The sequence below is a fragment of the Pinus tabuliformis genome, chromosome 1_2, assembly GCF_031772625.1.
Source record: "Pinus tabuliformis cultivar Carrire ecotype Pingquan chromosome 1_2, CPIR1, whole genome shotgun sequence".
Classification (NCBI taxonomy): Eukaryota; Viridiplantae; Streptophyta; class Pinopsida; order Pinales; family Pinaceae; genus Pinus; species Pinus tabuliformis.
In genome coordinates, this window is record NC_142298.1 from 515,193,124 (window position 1) to 515,217,448 (window position 24,325).

At 39.0% G+C, this 24,325-nt stretch overlaps 1 protein-coding gene across 4 annotated transcripts in view; it reads right to left on the reverse strand.

Moving 5' to 3' along the window:
* The window catches only part of LOC149206589 (structural maintenance of chromosomes flexible hinge domain-containing protein GMI1-like), a 220,269-nt gene that overhangs the window by 63,255 nt on the left and 132,689 nt on the right, over positions 1-24,325 (reverse strand). For 2 of the 4 annotated variants that reach the window (XR_016251933.1, XM_089393744.1), the window contains exon 7: positions 20,124-20,190. The exons of the other annotated variants lie outside the window; for them this stretch is intronic. Coding sequence is in view for 1 of the 2 variants with exons in the window: in XM_089393744.1 (XP_089249870.1) it covers positions 20,124-20,190 (67 nt within the window). In the remaining variant the exon portion in view is untranslated. The remainder of the gene's footprint in view (positions 1-20,123; positions 20,191-24,325) is intronic. 4 annotated transcript variants of the gene reach the window in all.

The window sequence follows — 24,325 nt, forward strand, 5'->3', positions numbered from 1 at the left end:
TATCGTATCATTTAACCCCATATATGCCACCCTTAGGGTCATATAATATACATTTCAATTTTTAACTCCATGTATGGCCCCCCTAGTTATATCATAAGAAAAAAATTGAAAATTTGCTCTAAAAAAGGGCTCAACGATACAAAAATGGAGAAGACGCATAAATTTCAACTTGAATTAAAAGAATCAAAGAAAAAGTTTCCACGTTCTTTTTCTTTGTGCATCATGGACCCCAGAGATCAGTGATTACTACATCCATTGGAATAATTGTACCAAGCATATCCACCCGCAGAGATCAATTCTTGCTGATCAACCACGAAACCTGGCCCCAAGGGTGTCAAAAGAATTAAACCCGTGACCTATCAATAGCAAACCTACTTTAATAATGGGGACTCGACCAATTGAGCTAACCCTCAGGGCTTCAGTTTCCATGTTATAGAAGGGTTGGCACAATAAATCAGAGTACAAAAGATAAACATATAAGACAACAGACATAGAACTATGACAACGATAAAATATATTACATCTCTACTTACCCATTTTCTTCCCCTCTCCTAACCTCACAGCTTCGTTGTGCTATTGAATTCCCATGTGGTGATTATAACCTCTATGTAGTTTTAACTGCTATATTTTAGGTTACCTATCAGTGTCACCAAAACCCTAATAAAATCTCGATAAAATCCCCAAATCGTTAGTTTTTCAACCAAACATATTTTTCAACCAGACTTTTTCAATTTTGTCTACCCCTATATATATAACCCTTTTTCAATTTTGTGACCCCAAGAATGGCATATATGGGGTTAAATGATATGATATATATAACCCCATATAAGCCACCCTTAGGGTCATATCATATACATTTCAATTTTTAACACCATATATGGCCCCCTAGTTATATCATATGAAAAAAATTGAAAATTTGCTCTAAAAAAGGGCTCAACGATACAAAAATGGAGAAGACGCATAAATTTCAACCTGAATTAGAAGAATAAAAGAAAAAGTTTCCACGTTCTTTTTCTTTGTGCATCATGGACCCCAGAGATCAGTGACTACTACATCCATGGAATATTTGTGCCAAGCAGATCCACCCGCAGAGATCATTTCTTGTTGCTCAATCACCAAACCTAGCCCCAAGGGTGTCAAAAGAAATGAACCTGTGACCTCTCAATAGCAAAGGTATGTTAATAATGAGGACTTGACCAATTGAGCTAACCCTAAGGGCTTCAGTTTCCATGTTATAGAAGGGTTGGCACAATAAATCAGAGTACAAAAGATAAACAGATAACACAATAGAACTATGTCAGCGATAAAATATATTACATCTCTAATTACCCATTTTCTTCCCCTCTCCTAAACTCACAGCTTCGTTGTGCTATTGAATTCCCATGTGATGGTTATAACCTCTATGTAGTTTTAACTGTTATATTTTAGGTTACCTATCAGTGTCACCAAAACCCTAATAAAATCTCGATAAAATCCCCAAATCGTGAGTTTTTCAACCAAACCTGTTTTTCAACCGGACTTTTTCAATTTTTTCAAGTTTTTGCCGATTTTTTCGAATTTGTTTTCGAACCACTTATATATAAATACATATTTTCTCAGCTACAATCCATGGGCTTGTTACCCATCGAGATGGGTAACCCTATAGAAGAAAAATTATCCTCCCATGCTTCTCCATCTAGTCGGCTAGCTAGCAGCCCCTAATAACTACCACTAGTTGATGTTGTGCCACTATTCATCTCTGCAACCTGCATGAGTCATATGTTTCACACCCATCAGGAAAGATCACATGAACCAAGGTAAGCTTTCGATCAAAAGGTACTTTATTAATTTTCCAATCGGGTGCTTATGCTCGTTTGTATTTCAGGCATTTTATATGAATTATGGAGTGACCTGCAAGAAGGATAGGTTTTGACCATGATCTTGTTTCCTCACCTTAAATGGGGGTTTAATCTTCAACACTAGTCCAATGGGACCTCCCTAACGGCCCAATGGGTATAGGGGGGCACTACTTGGGAAATCCTCATTGAGACAACGTAGTTCCATCTATCCCTATTCCATACTTACCACTTTCCTTCATACATTCAATCCCTTATCTCACGTCCACTCGTATGGCCATCACCCAGTTCCTGGGCCAATGTTTCCCTATTACTTCATAAAAAGGAAACCCTACAAGTCCCAACTCCAATGGGAAATGAAATGAACCATCCTTAAAAGCTAAAACAATTGCTATACATCATTCAAAGCAAGCTCTAACCCTTTGAGCTATGAGTAGTAATACAAGGAGAAATCAAACAAAAGTAAAAGACACACAAGAGGCATGGAAAAACAAAGGCAGAGTTGGTAACTCATGCATCCACGATTGCTCCCACCTCACATCCATATACTCAAGATGTGGATCATCATGTTGGTCCCTTTGACCATGGCACTTGGCCATGAAGTCTTCTCCCCTCCGTACCATCATTACTATTCACCAACAACAATCAATTAAATGGTGGATTGAGGAAATGATACTTCACCTTAGGGGCTAGAAAGTGGAAACACCTAATAGGGCGGACCTTTAGCCACTCCTACCTAGGGATGAAACACCATTACAAGTTCAAAGCCCCATTTTTGGAAAGGAAACCTTATGTGAAGTATTAAATAACCCATAACCATTACATTCAAGCTTGGTCCACTTACATGCAATAATGATTATTGTCCCCGATGATTTGGTTGCTTGCACTACACTTTATGTTGTGATTGTCAGGTGGTTCCTCATCCATGACCTAGGGACCGACAAGTACCCAGGTCTTATGACAAGCATATTGGCACCCCACAAGTGAAGCGTTGAGAGCCATGGGCCTCCAAGTAGCAGCAAAGCATCACACATGACCTTGGGAACCTTCTGCACCTAGAGAATTTTGATGCTTTGCCCTATATTTGATGACTTTTTAGGATGATGCACTTGGACCCAACACACCCCCAAGCTAGCCTTAGCACACTGGGAGCAATGTCAACTAATCCAGGGCCGAGATGAGGATTATATCACCCCTTCAGACATGGGAGGGATAGCATCACCTTGAAATCCCTCAACATGGGAGCAGAGATTGACATTTTGAGTAGATGGATACCCATAAGACCCCTCCTGTGGTGCCCCCATTGAATTCTAGGACCATAGTGATCCATTGATAGAGATTTGAGTGCCAACCCTCAAAGAATGGATTTTAGATGCATCTACATCAAGTTTGACACCTACAATGATGAAAACAATTTATGGGTTTGTCGTTTTCCTCATTTTTATTAGTCTCAATCCTAGACTGTGGGTATGGGCCCACTAGGCTCCCACTGCACCTTTGATCCATGCATGCATGGTCGACTAATTCCTCACACCATCAAATCACGACTACATGCAACGCCACACAATGGCTCACACAACAAGACAGAAATATAAACTATGAGGTTTACACAAGAAAAATTACGCAGGAACCAAATTTCGTTAATTAAAACTACTATACTCTTGCATGGCATCTCTTGCAGCCTTGGCGGGCCTGATCTCAATTCTAATGGTCGCCTCTTTTCAATGCCTGAAGGCTACAATTTATAAAGGAAATTACATTGTCATGGATCACTTCGTATACATGATTTTATCCATAAAGCTCTCAACATAATCCCTAAGATCCCTCACACATCTGATTTTTAACACTTTTAATCCTTTATAAAATAGATATTACCTAAGTCGCCAAATCTATCCCTCCCCCCTCACATGTCACGAATCCAGCGTGTCAAACGCAATTCTCTGGTTACACGTGTTCAATTCGCTACTAGTGAGTGTCCGAAGTTTGGGATTCATGTCGAGAAGGTGTATGATTCGTGCCTAGAGAGAATTACAATTTTTGGACACGTCTCCACCAAAATTGGGCTACATTTGTCCATTTGCATTCGTTGTTTGGGTGTTGTAAGACTGTAAGAGTGATCGAAAAAGGAGATAGGAGTGTTTTGGATGATGATCATACTCTTAAGGGGTCATCCTCCACACCACCAGATGCATAGATTACATTGGATACATAGGAGAAGGATGCAGAAGAGAGCAATTGTGATATTGATGCCAAGTTTGATGATAATGAGCTATAGACTTAGCCTATAGATTGCTAGCAGCAGCCTATGAGATTCTTCCTTCTTGTTCTACTGTTTTGGGTTCTAGTTTCTACCAATGTTGCACAACTTGTACTCATATAAGACTCGTAACGGCATTGACTCGTCGACTCGTATAAGACTCGGGAATGACCCTTACAAGACTCATCTAAGACTTGTCAAAATACAAGGAAAAAAAAAAAAAAAAAAACTTAAAATATGGTAAAATTTAAGCACAAAAAAGAAACTAATGACAATTCTAATCATTATAAGTTATAAAAACCACAATATATCCAATAATTCATAACATCATCTCATGCATGTATAACATAACATATTCGATTTTTGTAAGCAAAACATTTAGATACTGAATAAGAAAAGGACTCATGATTCCATAATTAAAATAAAAAATGTCAGCAAGTTCAAAATTCAAACACATATGTCATAAATGATAAATGATTGTCTCATAACAATCTTGAGTCTCATCACTCATGGACAACCACGCCTAAAATAAGCCATCATGGAGCTAGTGGTAACATTGGAAGACTGAAGCAACTGTGAGGCAGGTGTATTTGGCGTCTCCATTTGAGATGGAAAACTAGAGAGATCCTCAGTCTCTTTATCAAGCCAACTCAAATCAGGGGCCTCCTCCTCCACAACCCAATCAAACTCTAAATCAATACTATCCAATAAAATTGGATATGTATCCTTTGGTTGCACTTGTTTTGTGAGCATTCGAAGGTTGTAGTAGATGAAAACCAACATCTCAAACCTCTCATGCTCCAACTCGTTTCTCTTTTTTTTGTGGATGTGCTCAAACACTAACCAATTGCACTCACAAGAAGAAGCACTGCAGGGTTGACTCGAAACTTTGATGGAAAATTCTTGTAATTTTTGTGCCTCAGTGCCACAATCTATCCACCAATGAGCTGTAACAAAATAACAACAAAGATTATCAATTTGCAATGCCAAACACATAAAAGAGAACTGGAAAAATTACAAGCTAAGTTCTAACTATTTGCTCTTACAAGGCATTTTCTCATCCTTGAGACGTTGGATTGAGCTGAATCCAAACATGCCAGATGCTTCCTTGTACATATCTCGTTGTATGTTGATTTTGTCCTGAATATCTTGATCCAACAACATCTTCTCAATGCATATCATGAAACCTCTCATCAGCTCAGGATCTCTTTGAATGCTAGACCCCTCATTATAGAATAAGCTCGGATTGAGATATGCTCCAGCTGCATGCAATGGTGAATGTAGTTGCATGTCCCAGTTGGAATCAATAATTTTCCATATAGGGAGATATTTATATTCATTTCCCTTATAGAAAGTCTTGATGGCCTCATTGGCCCTATCCATGCCCTCATAAATATATCCCATTCCAAGTTCCTCTCCTTCCATCAATCTCAAGACATTCACAAGGGGCTTAGTCAACCTGAAAATATCTGTCACTTTGTCCCACAAACTATCAACAAAGACAAAGGTTTTCACAAACATTGCTTATGGTTTTCTGCTATCTTTCTAGAACCCATTGTTGGCTACAAAACATTCTTCTCAAAGCTTGGTACTCATACAAAAGCCTTTGGAGGGAAAGAAACTTTGTAGCAAACCATGTGACAGATGGGCGACTAAGCTCACCCACTGTGAACTCCCTCATAAGGTTCAACACCCAAGCATGATTATAAATATACTTGGTAATATGCTTGCATTATTTCACAACATCTTGCACCCACTCCAACTTCCCAATGTCCTCTAGCATCAAGTCTATGCAATGGACAGTGCATTGAGTCCAAAAAATGGTGGGATATTTGGAACAAAGAAACCTTCTATCTACTGCATTGTCCATGATTACTTGGACAACATTTGCAACCCCAACTTCCTCCACCATATCAGACAACAATAAAAAAATCAAACGTGCATCTTTTACATTTGCAGATGCATCAATGGATTTTAGGAACATGGTTCCTTTAGGGCAAGCTACAACAAAATTTATTATTGTTCTACCCATCTGATCTGTCCACCCATCAAACATAAGTGTACAACCTGTAAATTTCCATGAACTTTTAATGCTCTCCAATTGTTCCTTGACACACTCAAGCTCCTCATCTAGCTCTTTCCACCTAAGTGCATTATAAGACGGGGCTTTGTATCTGGGGCTAGCACATGCAATGGCATCCACCATGGGCTGCTAAAAATAAGACTTTGCATATTTGAATGAAACACTGTTATGGTACCAAAACCTCCTCACGGCCATATCTGCATCCTTCCTCTTCTTTTCATTGAAACTATCCAAGGTAGGTTGAGATCCTGGAGTTGTACGAGGACTGGAGAAAGAAGAGGTTATACTCTTGTTTGCCACAACACTTGAAGACAAATTACCAAACCTGCACTTTGAAACTGTGTTTCTCTCTGAGATGAAGATCTACCTACCCCAACAATCTCATCCTTCCTTCTTTCCCTCTTAGAACTTGCTTCTTTAATGGATTCCACAGCAGCTACCATTTCAGTAGTGACTTCATCATGGAAACCTTGACAACATCCCACACCATTCCAAGGAATTCTGGATAGGTGGTATTGCAGCTTGTGTATGCCTACATGCATTGTGGCATTGCAATAATTGCACTTGGTATTGTGGGCATTACCGGGAATGAATCGTTGACCATGTACCCATGTCGGATCATGAGACTATCTAAAACCCTTTGGGTGGCATGGTGACAAAATCTAGAATAAAAATAAATAAATTTATATATATAAAAAAAAAATGGTTTTAAATTATTATTATTATTATTAATATATATATATATATATATATATATATATATTAATTTGAAAATGTTTTTGGTTGTGTGGCCGAGTTTCTCAGCCACACAACGGCCTTGTGTGTATGAGAAACACAGCCACAGCCAGCCCCAAACAAAAAAAAAAAAAAACCAAAAAACAAAAATGAATACATGAAGCTTAGTCCGATTCGATGAAGCCTCCTTTGGCCTCCTTTGGCCTCCTCCAACAGCGCCTTCATGCTCCTTTAGCTTTACTCTCAACACTCAGAGAAATTAGCCAAACACTCAAATGGCAAGCGAATGAGAAATGGAAGAGAGAGAGATACCTATAAAGTTATTTTTCCCTCCAATTTCCCTTTTCCTCCACCTCATTTCCAGAAAAGAAAAAATATATATATATATAAAAAAATCAAATTTTTGGACAGTTTGTGGGTTTTCATGCGTGAAGGGTCTTATACGGGTCCGATGGGGGTTTCATGGGCTAGCCGCGGGTTTGATGTGGGTAGTTGGGTCTTATACAAAACCCGTCGGGTCCGAGTCTAGACCGTGGGTTCTATGCAGGTGACTCGGCCAGCCATAGACTCGCCCTTACCCGCGAGTTTGATGCAGGTAGCTAGGTCTTATACAAAACCCGTCGGGTCTGAGTGGCCTTTCCTTTTACAGCAGATTGAGAGCCTGCTTAAGCATCCTCTCCCGTTGGTCGAGCCCCTACCGGTCCTTGCCCGGTGCGGGACAAGTAATAAATTCCTTGCTTCTAGTTAGGACCAGCACTCATATCTAGACTCTATGCTGCTCGATACTTGTCTAGAAAGGGAGAATACTCCCGTTTGAAATAAGAGAGTACTAATCTTCCTCTGATTGTGCTCTCTCAAGCATTTTGAGAAATTGTTTGCATTCTGACCCCTTTCGAGTTGAGTCAGCGTACCTGGATTGCATTCCAATAAAATCGACCCAGAACAACTCATCTATGGGCCGACCTCTCAGCAATGAGAGCCTACCTATCCAACTTCCTTCCATATAGAATGCGCAACAGGTCCCCTCTCCACTCCTTTCTTCTATAAAGACCACGGGTTCTATGCAGGTGACTCGGCCCGGGCATGAACCCGCCCTCACCCGTGGGTTTAAAAAGGGTCATGCTTCACTGGTCTCTACTTTGTTTTGTATTTTATATTAGCCTATTTACCATTGGCATTCCTAGTCCAGAGTCCTCAAGACTCGGAACCTATGCAATACATTTTGATTTTGATGACTTGAGAAAACTACAATGTATGGTTAATTTCTTGTGTTTGTCCAATGTCAACTTATCGTATTCCTCATTGATGTAGTAGTAAGTGCTAGTTGCAAACTTGAATCATGATTGTATGCATAATGTTACAATGTACATGTATGATCGAATTTGTATCATCATGAGAATTTAGGTACTATCTATTAATTGTTTAATATATATGTATAACTTGTCCTAGTGTCATGTTCTGGGGGGTCCCCATGTCCCCTGTCGAACTCTCGTATTTGTGTATGATGTGTTTCTTGTGTCCCCATGTTAGGTGACTTGGGATATTACCTTGCTTTTTGACAGTTCCGCCTTCCAAAACTCGTTCTTGTTGATTTTCTTGGAGGTGCATCGATGCTCTTGCATCAAACTCCCAAGGTACAAAAATTTATGACCTCCTGGTCATATGCTTTTTGGTCTTCTCGTACTAGCTTCAACTCGTCAGCTGCAACACACCTCTATAGTAACAAGTCTTGGCGTTGCTACATGATACCACACCAAACTTTCTCCTGAGTTTGGGCTTTTGGCAACTTCCTAGTTCTCTTCTTTGGAGCGCTGCAAGCACTTCTTGCTCTAGGCTGCGACAAATCTTCTCAACTTCCACCTGCACAGAGAAAAACAAATCTCTTACCAAATCTTCAATCAACTTGTACCTTCTTCTATTACTTCTCCTCCACACTATGCACATGTAATATCTCGAATTAATTTTTGACTCATTTCAGGAGAGTTTCTTCAAAAATTCTGCCATAAAATTCATTCATCAAATTACACAAATTTTTACCATGAAATTAACTTTAAACTAAGTCATAGGACACGTCTTTGGGGGTCCCGTGTCCCATATTTCACGTGTCGAACACGACACGACCCATAAAACATGTCCGATACGTTTTTGAACGTGTCCTAAAATCAGGACACGTGTTTGGGCCATTCAGACACATGCCCTAATGTGTCCTTATCTTAGGACACGTGTCCCACTAAAATCCCAAAGTAAAAAGCGTCGTGTCTTTGATTTTTTTCATTTTTCCATCAATTTCGTGTTAATTCATGAGGCATTAGCCAACATGGATCTTAATGACCCAGTGCTAGAGCCAGTTATTTTTTTTGACGAGTCTCTTGAAGGGTCATCCTCCACACCAACAAATGAAACAAGAGATCTTGGATTGGGCATAGAGGAAGAGGATGGAGCAAAGTCAGATGGCAGTGATAGTGATGGTGATTATGACATGGAGGAGGACCTGGACTATTGATAGAGTCGTGATTAGTGAGGCATGACCAGTACCACTCACGAGTTATGATATTCCTACCTATTTTGTATCTACTCTATTTTGTACTTTCGAGTGGCATTCAATTAGTATCTATGTAATACATTTTGATTTTGATGACTTAATGACAAATCTGCAATTTATGGTTTTAATATCTAAGTTCTACTTCTAAATTTCTAGTTTCTTATGTGCTTGAACAATTTTTAATAACATGAACAATGAACATTGAATTGTGAACATCATTGATATAGTAAATTAATAAACTAACTAGTTCTAAAATTGTGAAATTGTAAATATTAAATTAGAAAATTACTAAATAGATATCATCACGATTCATATCTGTCGATGTTCTAATTTCTAAAAAATATGGATCAGGCACTATATTTCAGTATTTTTTTAATATATATATATATATATATATAGAACATGTCCCCTATGTCATGTTTCTGGGGTTGTTATGTCTCGTGTTGAATACTCATATTTACATGTCCTCCGTGTCCCATGTCGTCATGTCATGTGACTTAGATTGCAAACCACAAAACATAAACTGCAACTTAAAATGCACAAGAAATATATAAAAAATTCTTAACCTTACTTTATTAATATGCAGCATATATTACATGTGAGTACAATAACATGGCAATCGCTGAAATGATGGCCTCCCAAGAAATCTACAACAATACCACATCGGCCTCCAAAAATGAAAGTTAAACTAACAAACACACTTGAGAATTTTGGATGAATTCACCAAGGGGAGAGATGGGTTCTCACCCATTCTCACTAAATCACCTGCGGGTTTTCATCCTAGGGCTACTAAAGCCACGAACTAAATTATCCAATCTACACCAAGGACAAATACTCAAAACCAAGGTGTCCCCAAATGATCTTCTCCTCCTTTTAAAGACCTGAAAGATAGATCTTGAGCCTTTTAGAAGTATTTTATTTTATTATTTTATTATTATTCTAGAAGCTCCTCCTTGACTTCATCTTGAGTGACCTTTAATTTATTTAAGTCACTTTTGGCCTCTTCCCCTTAATTAATCTTCTCCCATTTTAATTAAATGACTAATTAGTCACTTTAAATCCATGAAAATGGTAAATTGCCCACCATATTTTCTCTAGCCATTGGAAGTCACTTCTTGGCATCCCATCTTGTAGATCTTCTCATTCTAGTCCCAATGAGCTATTACACTGAGGGGTTTCATCAAATATTCCCCCAAGAATGCCACCTTAAGTGTAATTAATTAAGGTATGCTCAATAATAACCTCTCTCTATGGGAATTATCGTAAAGCAACAAAACCAAAAAAAGTGGTTTGGAATTGCTACTAATGGTGAATATACCAAGTGAACGTCGTCGGATCCCATAAAAACACCACCAAACCCCTTTGGGGCTCCTATTTATATAATCCTGCTATTGTGACCTGGCCATCACGTACCATGAAAATCCATCTTGGTTGTTCTATAAAAATGGGGACATTACAAGTCCTCCGACCCCAAGACTGATTTCCCTCAAGTAATCCATATTTGTCCATTGCAGAGACATATGCACATTGATACCAAGATCCCATACAAACCACTAGGTCACATCATGCCTTTGTGCTAGACAAAATTGAATCAGTGCCTTGATACCTAGATCCCACACAAGTTGCTGACTCAATCTTCCATCAATGGATCCACTTGAATCCCAAAATCACCATGCCCAATCATCATCGCCCATTCCCCATGGCTCTAGTTGTGCTCTATCTTTGGCCATAAATGTTGCTCCACAGTACTCAGTAGCAGAACGATCAGTGTTCAACACGTGCAGTCGGATCCTAAGGGACAGTGCAGAACTAGTTGCAATCAGATACTAGAGAGGCACAAAGACAATTAAGCTCAATCAGTTTCTCAATAGACAATGCAGAGCTAATTGCAATCAGAGACTCGAGGTACAGTTGTAGATCCAATTGCAAGAACACAGTAAATCTAGGGAGATCAACTTTCTAGTTCAGGAGGAGGGAATTCATATAGTTAATGGAGGTAGTACGAATTTCCCATTTGCAGGTTGCAGGAGCAGTTCCAACCTGAGTGAGACTCCACAAAGGACTTTCCAGACTCACTATTGCAATAGTTGCAGCAGCATTGCAGTATTAGCAGCAACAGTGATGTAGATCAAAGTATGTGTGGCGGCATGATGGACAATGAGAGCTAGTTGTATCACAAATGTAAGACATCAACAACATGGCAGTCCAACTACAACATGTTCCCACATAGCAACAGGTGGCAGATATAGTCACAATATCTCTAAGGAGAGCTAAGTTTGTCTATTTCAGAGAACATATGGGTATACTGGAGAACACCTTCCTCACTAATAGGGATTGTTAGATTATTGGTAGAGCATGAGACAAGTGTTCTAGTCTCAATTTGTGTTTAAGAGGCTAAGGAACATGAAATCTCCAAATCCATACAAAGTTTTAGGAGTAAAACCCTTGAGACGACTCAATTAAGTTGATTGATTAATAATTGAAAACCCTTATTTTTAACTTAAGAAAATTGATTAATTAATGGGATTTAATTGAGAAAATTGAGTTATGCTCTAGAGACTTCCAGAAAGTGACATGGATAAAGTCTAAGATGATCTTAGCCATTGATCACGATTAGATCTCGGTCGTTGATTCTCTAGTGAGAGATTATAAGAGCAAGTCTGATGGAATGGAAAAATAAACAAGAGGGAGAATGAGTGAGCTAAGGTAGTGTGAGTTTCCCAATACGTCGTATTCAGCGAGGGAAGAATTCGAGTTAGAGTGTAGCAGGGGTTGCAACACAGAGAATTTCCAGAGAAATTCTCTAGTGGTTTTCCACTTTCCAGCGTTAGGGAAGGCAAGCTGAATTACCCAACAGAGAGGTCGAGTTCTACAGTGCGAGTTGCCCAGTTGCTAGAGTGAGTTGCCCAGATAGGTTCGATTCAGTTGCTAGCACCCAGATCTAGCACCGAGAGGCCTAGCGAATTGTTTTTAAAGGTAGAGACAAGCAGGACGACTCATCTAGAGGATTTCCAAAGGCAGTTCGAACTCATATATGCAGGAAGTGTGCATTTCTAGTCCAATTATGCAAATTAGCAGGGAATTGTGAGTTTTCTCAGGAGGGGCCAAGAGAGTTGCTATCAAGGAAAAGATTTTCCCAATATATTTTCGACTTGAGAAAAATTGTGGAACCTGATCCAAGAAGGTCAGCAGTTGTAATTCTCTGTTTTGTTGCATAATAAAATAAACCCTCATCTGTTGCACTAGTTTTACCGTCGAGGTTTTTTGGGGAACTATTAGTCCAAAATGATTGTGTCGATTTTTATGAGTACATCTATTTCTCAGTTCTTGATTTCACTTCTGCAACATTTAATTTTATTGGGAAGAATTGCAGTGTGATATATTAATTATTTTTCGTATAACAAATAAACTACTAATCAATTAGGAGAATGAATTCCAATTGCTACAATTTCAAGGAAATTTTACGTCCCTTATTAATTAATCTGCATAAATTTAACGGACTACTACAATAATTAGTGGTTGTTAAATTGATTGATAAACCCAATTCTCCCTTGATTGAAAAAGGGACCAAACACTAGACAAGGCTTTTCAAATGATGAACAAACTATTCATACCATACATAAAGACATGGAACACTTCAAAGCCTTACATGTTGGAAAGCACCCAATATCCAACACTTCACGCAAATCAATCGTAAATGAAATTGAAGAATTGTTTTTGTTGGCCTTTGAAAGGATGTTATCTTCCAATGTAAAGCATTATGTAAACAAGCTTGCAAGAAATTTGCAAAGCATTGGTATTAAAGATTAGAATCTTCACTCTGTTGCCTCGAAGGACAGCTACCCACATACTTGAAAAAAAAAAATAATAGATCTTATCATACATGGTAAAAGTTTACATCAATCATGTATTGAAAAATAAATAAAATATTTGTAGACAGGGAATCCCGATCACTTTTGTTTATTATAATGGAGAGCCTTCTAATTGTGACCGGGTTGTTTGTCTAGAATTATTAGGCAGATTTGTAAGTGCATGTTCTCATGATAACAAAGCTTCACTAGACCACTTATTGCATCTATCGAAATGGCTTGAAACATGAAGAGAGAGTTGGATCTGAATGTTAACACCCACTTTGGGTTCAATTGGTCTCGTAGTCATTCTTTGTTTTTTCTGAGCAACTATTGCCATTATGTGATTTTGTTACGACAATATTTTCAATGGTGAACTATGGTTCTATGTTCAAAAGTTCTTAGACAAATATTGTACATTATTTGTTAGATGGAACACATGTAATGAAAGACATTATGGTTTAGCCATGAACATTTTAAAATTGAAAGAGACGAGAATTTGATGCATATACAGTGCCTCAAACTTCACAAAAACAAAGCCACAGTAGATCGGGTGACATCAACAATCATAAATGAAATTGAAGAATTGCTATTAGCCTTTGAAAGTATATTATTTACCCATGTAAGGCACCATGTAAAACCCTGCCAGTAATTTGCAAAGCATTGGCATTAAAAATGAGAATTTTCACTCACTCATCTCAAAGGGGAGGTAGCCACTACCGTAAAATAGATAAGGGATGAATTTGATTTACTCTTTTCCATTCATGACAATTATTTGTGATTTATATTCTTTTTCTTGTTTATTATGCTTATGTTCTTAGCATACAATAAATGCCAAAACAAGAAGATCACAACCATACACAATGAACACAAGATATAGTCTCCAAGCCAGAGAAAAACCCCTACGAGGGGAAAACCCGAAAGAACTTATCTTATTATAGAATCAACTTCAAAGGAGACTTACAAGACCAAAACCTAGACCCAAGCTACTACCAAGAACCAAGCCAACTAGCCAATCGTCCAAGACAAGACCTCAAAGTGAATTAGGGCTCTTCTAGCCTTTTGTCCCTTTCAAGACAACCTATAGCACTCACTGCAATTTTCGAACCTGAGGTAAGGCTAGACTTCTTAGTTCTTTGGGTACTCACATGTCCAAGCAGTAGATAGCAAGATTTCAAACCTTCACATTCTCTCTAGGGCTTCCTCCTCCTTCACTAGCCTTCTCGCTTATCTTCTAGGACTCTCGCATTTCTTCTCCATTGTAGATCGAACTCAAGAAGATACTTGTGTGATATGTGTGTCAATACGGTGAATGTCTTCCTTTATATAGCCTTTCCTAGGGCTCAAATAGCCCTCACAAGGTCAACTTGTTCCAAGTTGGCCGACTTGGTTCTTAGGAGCCTTCTAGACATTTCCATATACAAAACAATTTTCCTTTTAATGACACAGATGCTCGAAACGGTCTTTTACGATATAACAATGACTCTTTAACTCATGTAAACCCTAGGAGACCTAATGACCAATAACTTAAGCATGAAACTCATGCTCAATAATAATTCTCTTTTATTCTTTACATAATTTTTCTTTCTCCAAATAAGATCTACATAATTACACGAGTCAAATGACAATTATGAAGACTGAAACTAGTTACATTATTCAATAGCCACAATACTCAAAGAAAGGAAATAACACATCTTATCATACATGGTAAAAGTTTACATCAATAATGTGAAGAAAAATTAACAAAATATATGTAGACATGAACCCCTATGAATTATGCTTACAATAAATTGATAAAAACTTTAACAAGATTTAGGTTTTCCATTAGATTTTTAACCTACTAAATTATTTTTCTTATATTTGATTTCTTAATCAAGCTTGAAGCAAGAACATATTGTTTTATCTTCAAAAAGTAAGACTATTAGCAAATAGGAGGAAAGCTCATATGGAGATTAGCGTCCATATTTCAAACAACAAATTTATTACCATTATAGTATTCGTTAATGAAAGGAGTAAATTATTTCCTCATAAAAATCATGTCCTATTGTAGATCACAAATACCATGTCCTATTGTAAACTCTTCATATACCTACCTACATCTTTTAATCAAGGAAACAGAAAAAAAAATATACAAGAAGATAATTATGTAAGAAAACTACAAAAGATGAAGCCATAGATAACTGAAAAAGAAAAAGAAAAATACAATGCAAGAAAATAATTATGCAATGAAACTACAAAAGATGTAGTCACAAATTACTTTATAGTATATACTTAACAAAACGATAATTTCGAATATGATCCAAGCAAAGGAATCTTAAGCCAACAAAACATACAAGTGCCTGTCTAAAGTCAACTTAACACCAAGACTGAATTCCACCAGTGTTCTGTGCTCTAGCCACGAAATTTGGTGGAGAGGTTGGGGCACATGAGATTTCCAATACCCAGAAAGGGTTTGTGCATATTTTAAACAGTTCAAGAGATATTAAAATAATTAATTTAGACTTAGGGAAAATAAAATATTAATGTGGATTGATATGAAACTGTGTTGGAATGGTCTAAAAGAGATGGATCAAGCCAAATCTAATCTTAGCCGTTGATTCGGGACTTAATCTCGACCGTTGATATGTCAACAAGAAAACTATAAGAAGAGGCTTGAGGGTCAATTGGAGAATACACCAGAGTGATCAGTCATTCTATTCTCTAAAGCGGGGTTTGCTGAGAGACATAGAATTAGTGATCGGGAGTTGCAGCTGAGGGGCATTGAGTACAGAGAGACAGAGAGGAAGAGATGGTGCCGGGAGAGCAGCGCAGTAGCTAGGGAGAGTGACGCAGTAGCAGCCAGAGCTCACGCAGGGCCACGGAGAAGTAGCCGCGAGCTGTGCAGAGCCTCAGAGAGGCCAACGTTGCTAATGCAGAGGGCCAGAAGGCTGACGCGACCCATCCGGGGTGATGCGGGGCCAGCGCTGGGCAGAGAGGGACTGACGCAATCCAGAAAAGGCTGACGTTGGGGTTTCTCAGGCAGAGTGAAGCTGAGGACCTGCCGGAAGGATTATCCAAGGTTTCAACCAGGGGATTTGTCTCAAACTGAGAGGTATTACTGCCAAGGAAATTCTCTGTTGGGTAGGCCACTTTCAACACCCAGATTGTACTATGATATTGCTTAATAAGAAAACCCTCAGATAGTTGCATCGGTTTTCCCACATTGGGTTTTTCCAGGGACATTGGTCCAAAAATAACAGTGTCATTTGGTGTGATTGTTTCTTTTTCTTTCAGTTGTTGATATGTAATATGTTGAGCATGCACTAGTGTTTACTTTCAGTATTTACATTGTAAATAAATTGTTAAGTAACAGAACAAGTAGGAAAGAATAAATCAGATAAAGTGCATGGAGGATTTCTAACTAAGTAGACTTAGAAACTTCAACATGGTATCAGAGGGTGATTGCAAATCACAGGAGAACGCAATGCCTGCATCATCAAGGGTGAGTCGGGAAGAGGCAACACATAAGCTAAGGAAGGCAAAGGGACTCTCACGCAGAAGCTAGGAGAGTTGGTGCAGTTGGGTGAGGAGGCTGGGTTGCTAGTGCCGAGATTGCGCAGAGCCTAAGAGCTCTCACCTTCAGGTTGTTGGGGTATAGAAGGCTGTGGGAATATTGTAGAGTGGAGTTGGTGAGGTACTGTAGTCAGAACAGTACCTGACAGAGCAAGGCCAAAAGGAGGGAGTTGCTACCAAGCGTTTCTAGCCGAGGAACCTGGATCAGTGGTGCGGTTGCACAACACGATCAGAGTAGGGGGCATCTCGACAGTGGCAAAAGGATTTCTGAGAGGGAAATCTGGACTCAGAGGGAGTCTGAAAGAGAACTTCTAGATGAGAAGTAGAAACTCAGAGGAGTGGAAGAAAGAACTTCCAAGAGGGAAGTAGAAGAGCATCATGGCACTACACGGAGTAAGAGACAGGATAGACTGGATAGAGTGTCGAACTTTGCAATTTGGAATGCCAGAATCTTATCCGTACTTGACAGAAATCGTGTCAAGAACTTCGCCTCGCAAGTTATAGCTATCCCAGTCGACCCAAATGATAACGACAAGTACGAGGAGGCAATGGCGAGGGCTAAGAGCATCATCCTTAACGGGGTCAAGGACCATGTAGGACCACACATTACTGAGAAGGAAACGGAATATGAGATGTGGGAGGCCCTCAAGAAATTGTACAAGCATACTTCTGTGCAGAGAAGAATGTTACTTGAGAATCAGTTGAGGTCGTATCAGATGAAGAAGGGAGAGCCGATTAACACCTTCCTCGGAGGACTGAACGAGATCCGAGATTAGTTAACTGCTATAAAAGCCACGTCGGATCAAGGATTGATGGTGAGGACGACCCTGAATGCAGTTTGAGAGGACTGGGAAGTATTTGTCTAGAGTATACTAAGCAGAGGGACTCTTCCACCTTGGTATGAGATGTGGGCTGCTCTTCGCCAAGAAGAGATTAAACTGCAGTCAAAGACGGGTAACAACAACAAGGGGATCAAAGTCAAGTAGGAGGAAGATGTTGCCCTAACATCCGAGGGAAAGAAGGAAATGCAGAAGAAGAAAGATCTCTCCAAGATCAAATGCTTCCATTGTGGGGACTTGGGTCATTATGCGACCCAGTGTCCAAGGAAGAAGAGAAAGGGAGAGTCTTCTGAGACTAAGGCAACACCAACAAGGGCCCAGAAGGAAGTTTTGCCAGACGATGATTGTGCCATGAGTGCACACACACCACTTGAGAGAAAGTGGGGAGACATCGAGCTGTGGTCAGGAAGACTACAGACGATGAGGGGCAGGATCCTCGAGGTACCCAACCTCTTGGATTAGAGCTTGCTACGGGAGCCCCGAAGAGGAGTAGCACGACTGGCTGAGTCGGGTAGAGATGGATGCGGATGAAGAGGTAGAGAGAACTACAGTGTAGGAGTCCCGAGACAGCACGAGGCTAGCAGGTTGCAACAGTGCGAGAGGCACAACAGTGTTGCACCAGTGCAGGATGACACAGAGAGGTGTGCAACGGTACGAGATGCAGGGAGTTGTTGCAGCAGCACAGAGGTCAGAGAGGGAGCACTTGTCAACGCCATAGAGGGCTTCAACATGAGGAGGGTCTCTAGCCCAACAGAGAGGTCAGAGTTGGGAGATCAGTTACTTTCTTCTAAATAATTGAGTTGCAGTGCAGCAATGGCCAACAGGATGCAGCATGATGAGAGGATATGCATTGCGGATGCAGTGTTGGGAGAAAGGACGAGCAGTAGCACAAATGCAGAGGAAGTTGTCGTACACATGCAACAGTCACAATGGCAGAACCATGGGCAGCAGTACATGATACAACAGTGCAGAGGATGGTGGGCAGGAGGCCTAGCATCAGCACAGGGACTGATGCTAGATGATCATAGTGATACTTAGTGAGGAGTATTGCAAGAGCATAGTCCTCGCTAAGAGGGAGTGTTGATTTGGGGTAGCATCGCATGTGCTCTAGCCATGAAATTTGGTGGAGAGGTTGGGGCACATGAGATCTCCAATACCCAAAAAGGGTTTGGGAAAAAATTCTAAACAGTTCAGGAGATATTAAAATAATTAATGGAGTCTCTAAGTCTAAACTTAGGGAAAATAAAATATTAATGTAAATTAATATGAAACTAGTTTTAGAATGGTCCAAAAGACATGGATCAAGCCAGATCTAATCTTAACAGTTGATTAAGGACTTAATCTCGACCGTTGATATGTCAACAGGAAAAGTATAAGAAGAGGCTTGAGGGTCACTTGGAGAATACACCACAGTGATCAGTCATTCTATTCTCTAGAGCAGGGTTTGCTAAGAGAGATAGAATTAGTGATCGGGAGTTGCAGCTGAGGGGCATTGAGTACAGAGAGACAGGGAGGCAAAGATAGTGTTGGGAGAGAAACATAGTAGTTGGGGAGAGAGGCCAGGGCCACGTAGAAGTAGCTGGGAGCTACGCAGAGCCTCAGAGAGGCCAGGGTCGTTGACGCAGAGGGCCAGAACGCTGACGCAGACCCATCCGGGGTGACGCAGGGCCAACACTGGGCAGAGAGGTGCTGACGCAGTCTAGAAAAGGCTAACGCTAGGGTTTCTGGGGCAGATTGGAGCTGAGGAGCTGCCGGATGGATTATCCGGGGTTTCAACCATGGGATTTGTCTCAAACTGAGAGGTATTACTGCCAAGGAAATTCTCTGTTGGGTAGGCCAGTTTCGACACCCAGATTGTACTCTAATATTACTAAATAAGAAAACCCTCAGATAGTTGCACCAGTTTTCCCACATTGGATTTTTCTGGGGACATTGGTCCAAAAATAACAATGTCATTTGGTGTGATTGTTTCTGTTTCTTTCAGTTGTTGATCTATAATATGTTGAGCATGCACTAGTGTTTATTTTCAGTATTTACATTGTAAATAACTTGTTAAGTAACATAACAAGTAGGCAGGAATATATCAGATAAAGTGCATGGAGGGTTTCTAACTAAGTAGACTTGGAAACTTCAACATATGAATCAACTACTAAATGAGTTTCATCTTAAGTTCCTCCAATTATTCGACACTTCCTATAATTAAAACAATATAACAAAATCCTTCCAACAGGATAATTTTGTCAAGAGTCACATCATTTGAATCTATATGTACAATTTTCATACAAAGAAATGACTAGCTACCACCTTATTATCAAATCTTTTGTTTATTAAAAGAATAGTTACCTACTCATCACATCTCTAGATAATAATGAATCGAAAAAGAAAATTTAAGACAAATAGTGAAAAATAATGTGGATAGTCTTCGAAAGCACCTTTTGAACCATAATTTCCCGTAACTTTTAGAAGCCCTCCAAAGTTTATCCAACCTTGACAATCCACCTGTACACAATAAGTATTCCATCGGTACAAAGACGCAACATAAAGTAATTAAACTGGAATCTATATCAATACTCAATTTTGAGTATATAATTTAATAACATTAAAGACCAATTCTGAATTTGATTATTACCCTTTAACGAAAAGAAAAAAGAGATAATATAACAAATCCTTGTTAAAATCTCACTAGCACATGCTAAATATACACAAGGAAAACAAGAATTATATATTCACATCTTCTAGAATTCCAAAGGAAGGAACATTTACATCTTTACATTTCCTGAACTGGCAATCTTTAAGTTGGGCACAACTTAGGTGGTAGGATCCTCAAATTCTCTAGGGTGTTGGACGTTGAAGAATGTAACCAAGTTCGGTCTTCATAAATGTATTCAAGTCACAATATAATGTAATTTGTCAAAATAAAGAAAATGAAATTTTATTATTATTAAAATTGACTTATTAAAGCATGGGTTTCATGCTTGGATCAATTGTTTTTAGGTCAAAGCCTCCATTGTAGACTTCTAGGGCTTGTGTCAAGTGTCCTTGTCCATGTCATAATGTAAAGAACCCTTCTTGGGAATTAATTGTCAAGAAAGAAATTTATTTTATATAAAAATATGTCTTCCAGGCCTCCTCCACTAGGTCGGCCTCAAAACTGGACAAGCCGGCCTAAAACTAGGCAGCAGGATCACTATATAAAGGCAACAACTCGACCTCATTTGTCACTCACTCACAACAAGTTTGATCTGCAGTTATTGGGCCAAGAAAAGGTGTGAAATTCAAGGAAGAAGGAGAAAAAGGATATCAAATGAATCTTTCAAGAAAAAAAGTCAATTTTCTATCTCTTTCCCACACGTGTGAAGTTGTGCACCTACTAGAAGAGAGCCAAAATTCTGCAGTGATTGGCATGCTGAAATTTTGTTGCAGGGGATTGAAATTCTACTACTAGAACTTGAATTGTTGGATTGTTGTTGGGCAGAAGCTGGTAGATAAGAAGAAGACTAATACATCATCTTGGAAGGCTGACTTGGTGGAGGAGGAAGGTCTATTGGTCTAGGGTCTTGGTCCATCTCAATTTGAATTACTGAAGGAAGAGTTTTTGACTGGGTTTTCCCCTATATAGGGGTTTTAGCCTTGTCTGAGTGCCTATATCTGGTGTCCCTGATCTTTGTGTTTTGGTTTTGGTAATTGCTTGATGACCTAAGATATAATTAACCAACACAAAACAAAAAAACAAAAAAACAAAAATAAAAATAATAATAACTCAAAGATATCACAATTAATTATTAACTAGAGAAAATTTTTCTTCCTTTGCGATTTGCTAACATGGTATCAGAGTTAAGGTAAAGAAGGAGGAAAAAGGCATGTCAAAGATCTATTAAGGAGAAGGAGATCAAAGAAAGGTCATTAAGGAAAAAGGATCATATAAAGAGTCAAGCCTACTATATACAGTAACAATGACAAAATCAATGAAGGGAGAAAACAAATTAGAAGGGGCCTCCAACTACAGGGCTTGGAAAAAGAGAATAGATCTCATTCTCGAGAAGAACAAAGCTTTAGATATTGTATAAGGAAAACTCAAGAACCCTACTGATGAATCAAGTAATGCAAAGAAAGCGAAGTTTATAGAACTTGAAATCGTGGCTATGAATCTAATAGTGGATGGAGTTAAGAATAACTTGATTCCATACATATCCAACATAAATTCTGCTCAAGAAATGTACGAGGCTCTCTCCAAGTTATTGACAATCAAGAACATTGGTCAAATAGCAAGCCTCAAGAATGAACTAAGAACTGTTAAGATAACAAATGATGATAATGTTCCATCATACTTTATAAGGATATCTATAATCAGAAATGAACTCCAAGCAATAGATGAAGTTGTTCTAGAAAAGGAACTCGTAATTACTGCTCTTATAAGGCTACCTAAATCTTGGAGTGCTTTTGAATCCGGAATTAACAATTGGAAGGATACTCCAACATTTTAAGAAATGTGGAATGCATGTAGTCAAGAAGACGCTGAAATATCGATGGTAAACAACAAGAAAGAGAATGAAGAAGAAAACACCTCGAATGCTTATTCCACTCATCACAAGAAGAAGGGAACCTATAAAAGAAGTTCAAAGGACCAAAGAAGAAAATGGACCTATCCAAGGTTGAATGTTACAATTGCCACAAGATGGGACATTACAAGAGTCATTGTCCTGAGAATCCAAGAAATAAGAAGAGAACTAGGGATCAAGCAAATGTCACTGATGAAGCTCAATCTAATAAAAACAAGATTGAAGAAGAATCAGAAGTCCTCCCTTTCACATATCCTCCCTTGGTCTTTTATTCTAAGTTTTGAATTTCCTTTATGTTTTAACTTTTGATTTCTAAATTTGTAGGTCTAACATGTTGTGTTAGGATATTTTTGAATTATTTTTGATAAGTTGTAGGCATCCCTTAAAGATTAGATTAAAAGGGAGCATTCACCATTTTACCAAAAGATAAGTATCTTATTCCTTGTCTCCTCTTTATGTTTGGTTTCTCTCTCATATCAAAATATGCTTGTATTGTAGGCTAATAACCTTTTCTTATATTTATCCTAGTTACGATAGCCTACTAAATGCTGAAAGGTTATGAAGAAGACTTCAAATATAGAATTGAAGCATGAAGAAGTTCTATTGAAGCCCGTCAAGATTTGATGTCCTGCAAAGGTTTGTTAAGAAAAAACTCAAAGGTACGCCTTAGACTATAAAGTTTGTAATAAATTTATCTTCATAAAAGGTATGTTCCCTCTATTTTAAATTTTCTTTTCAATCCCACTTCTTCACCCCTATGAGCATTACCCGATGCAATGAGTGCTAAGTGAGCTATTCAAAAATCATGAGAAATTAGTCAGTTACGACTACCTCTCATGGAAATGGTCATACGTGAATGACTTACTTAATGCACTTGAATCCCAAAATGATATCTAATATAATGCATTGCGTAAACCCCCATACTTAAATTCAAAAAGAGTGAAGTGATCTCTAATTGAATGGTTCATGAGGCACAATACTTGCTAAGGTTTTGCAAATGGGGTAGCAAGCTAAGTGGGCTTGATTGTGGGGAAAACTCCACAGTTAAGCGTGCTTGAGCCAGAGGCGATCTGGGATGGATGACCTCCCGGGAAGTCCTGGTTACCGGGTGCAAGCCCGGGAAGTGATGATTGACGCTATGTGATTCATTTCACTAGTTTCAATCCCACTTCTTCGCCCCTGTGAGCATCACCCGATGCAATGAGTGCTAAGTGAACTATTCAAAAATCATGAGAAATTAGTCCGTTATGACTACCTCTCATGGAAATGGTCATACGTGAATGACTTACTTAATGCAGTTGAATCCCAAAATGATATCTAATATAATGCACTGTGTAAACCCCCATACTTAAATTCAAAAAGAGTGAATGGATCTCTAATTGAATGGTTCACGAGGCACAATACTTGCTAAGGTTTTGCAAATGGGGTAGAAAGCTAAGTGGGCTTGATTGTGGGGAAAACTCCACAGTTAAGCACGCTTGAGCCAGAGGCGATCTGGGATGGGTGACCTCCTAGGAAGTTCTGGTTACCAGGTGCAAGCCCAGGAAGTGATGATTGACGCTATGTGATTCATTTCACTAGTTTCAATCCCACTTCTTCACCCCTCTGAGCATCACCCGATGCAATAAGTGCTAAGTGAACTATTCAAAAATCATGAGAAATTAGTCAGTTACGACTACCTCTCATCGAAATGGTCATACGTGAATGACTTACTTAACGTAGTTGAATCCCATAATGATATCTAATATAATTCACTGCGTAAACCCCCATACTTAAATTCAAAAAGAGTGAAGGGATCTCTAATTGAATGGTTCATGAGTCACAATACTTGCTAAGTTTTTGCAAATGGGGGAGCAAGCTAAGTGGGCTTGATTGTGGGGAAAACTCCACAGTTAAGCGCGCTTGACCCAGAGGCGATCTGGGATGGGTGACCTCCCGAGAAGTCCTGGTTACCGGGTGAAAGCCCCAGAAGTGATGATTGACGCTATGTGATTCATTTCACTAGTTTCAATCCCACTTCTTCACCCTTGTGAGCATCACCCGATGCAATGAGTGCTAAATGAACTATTCAAAAA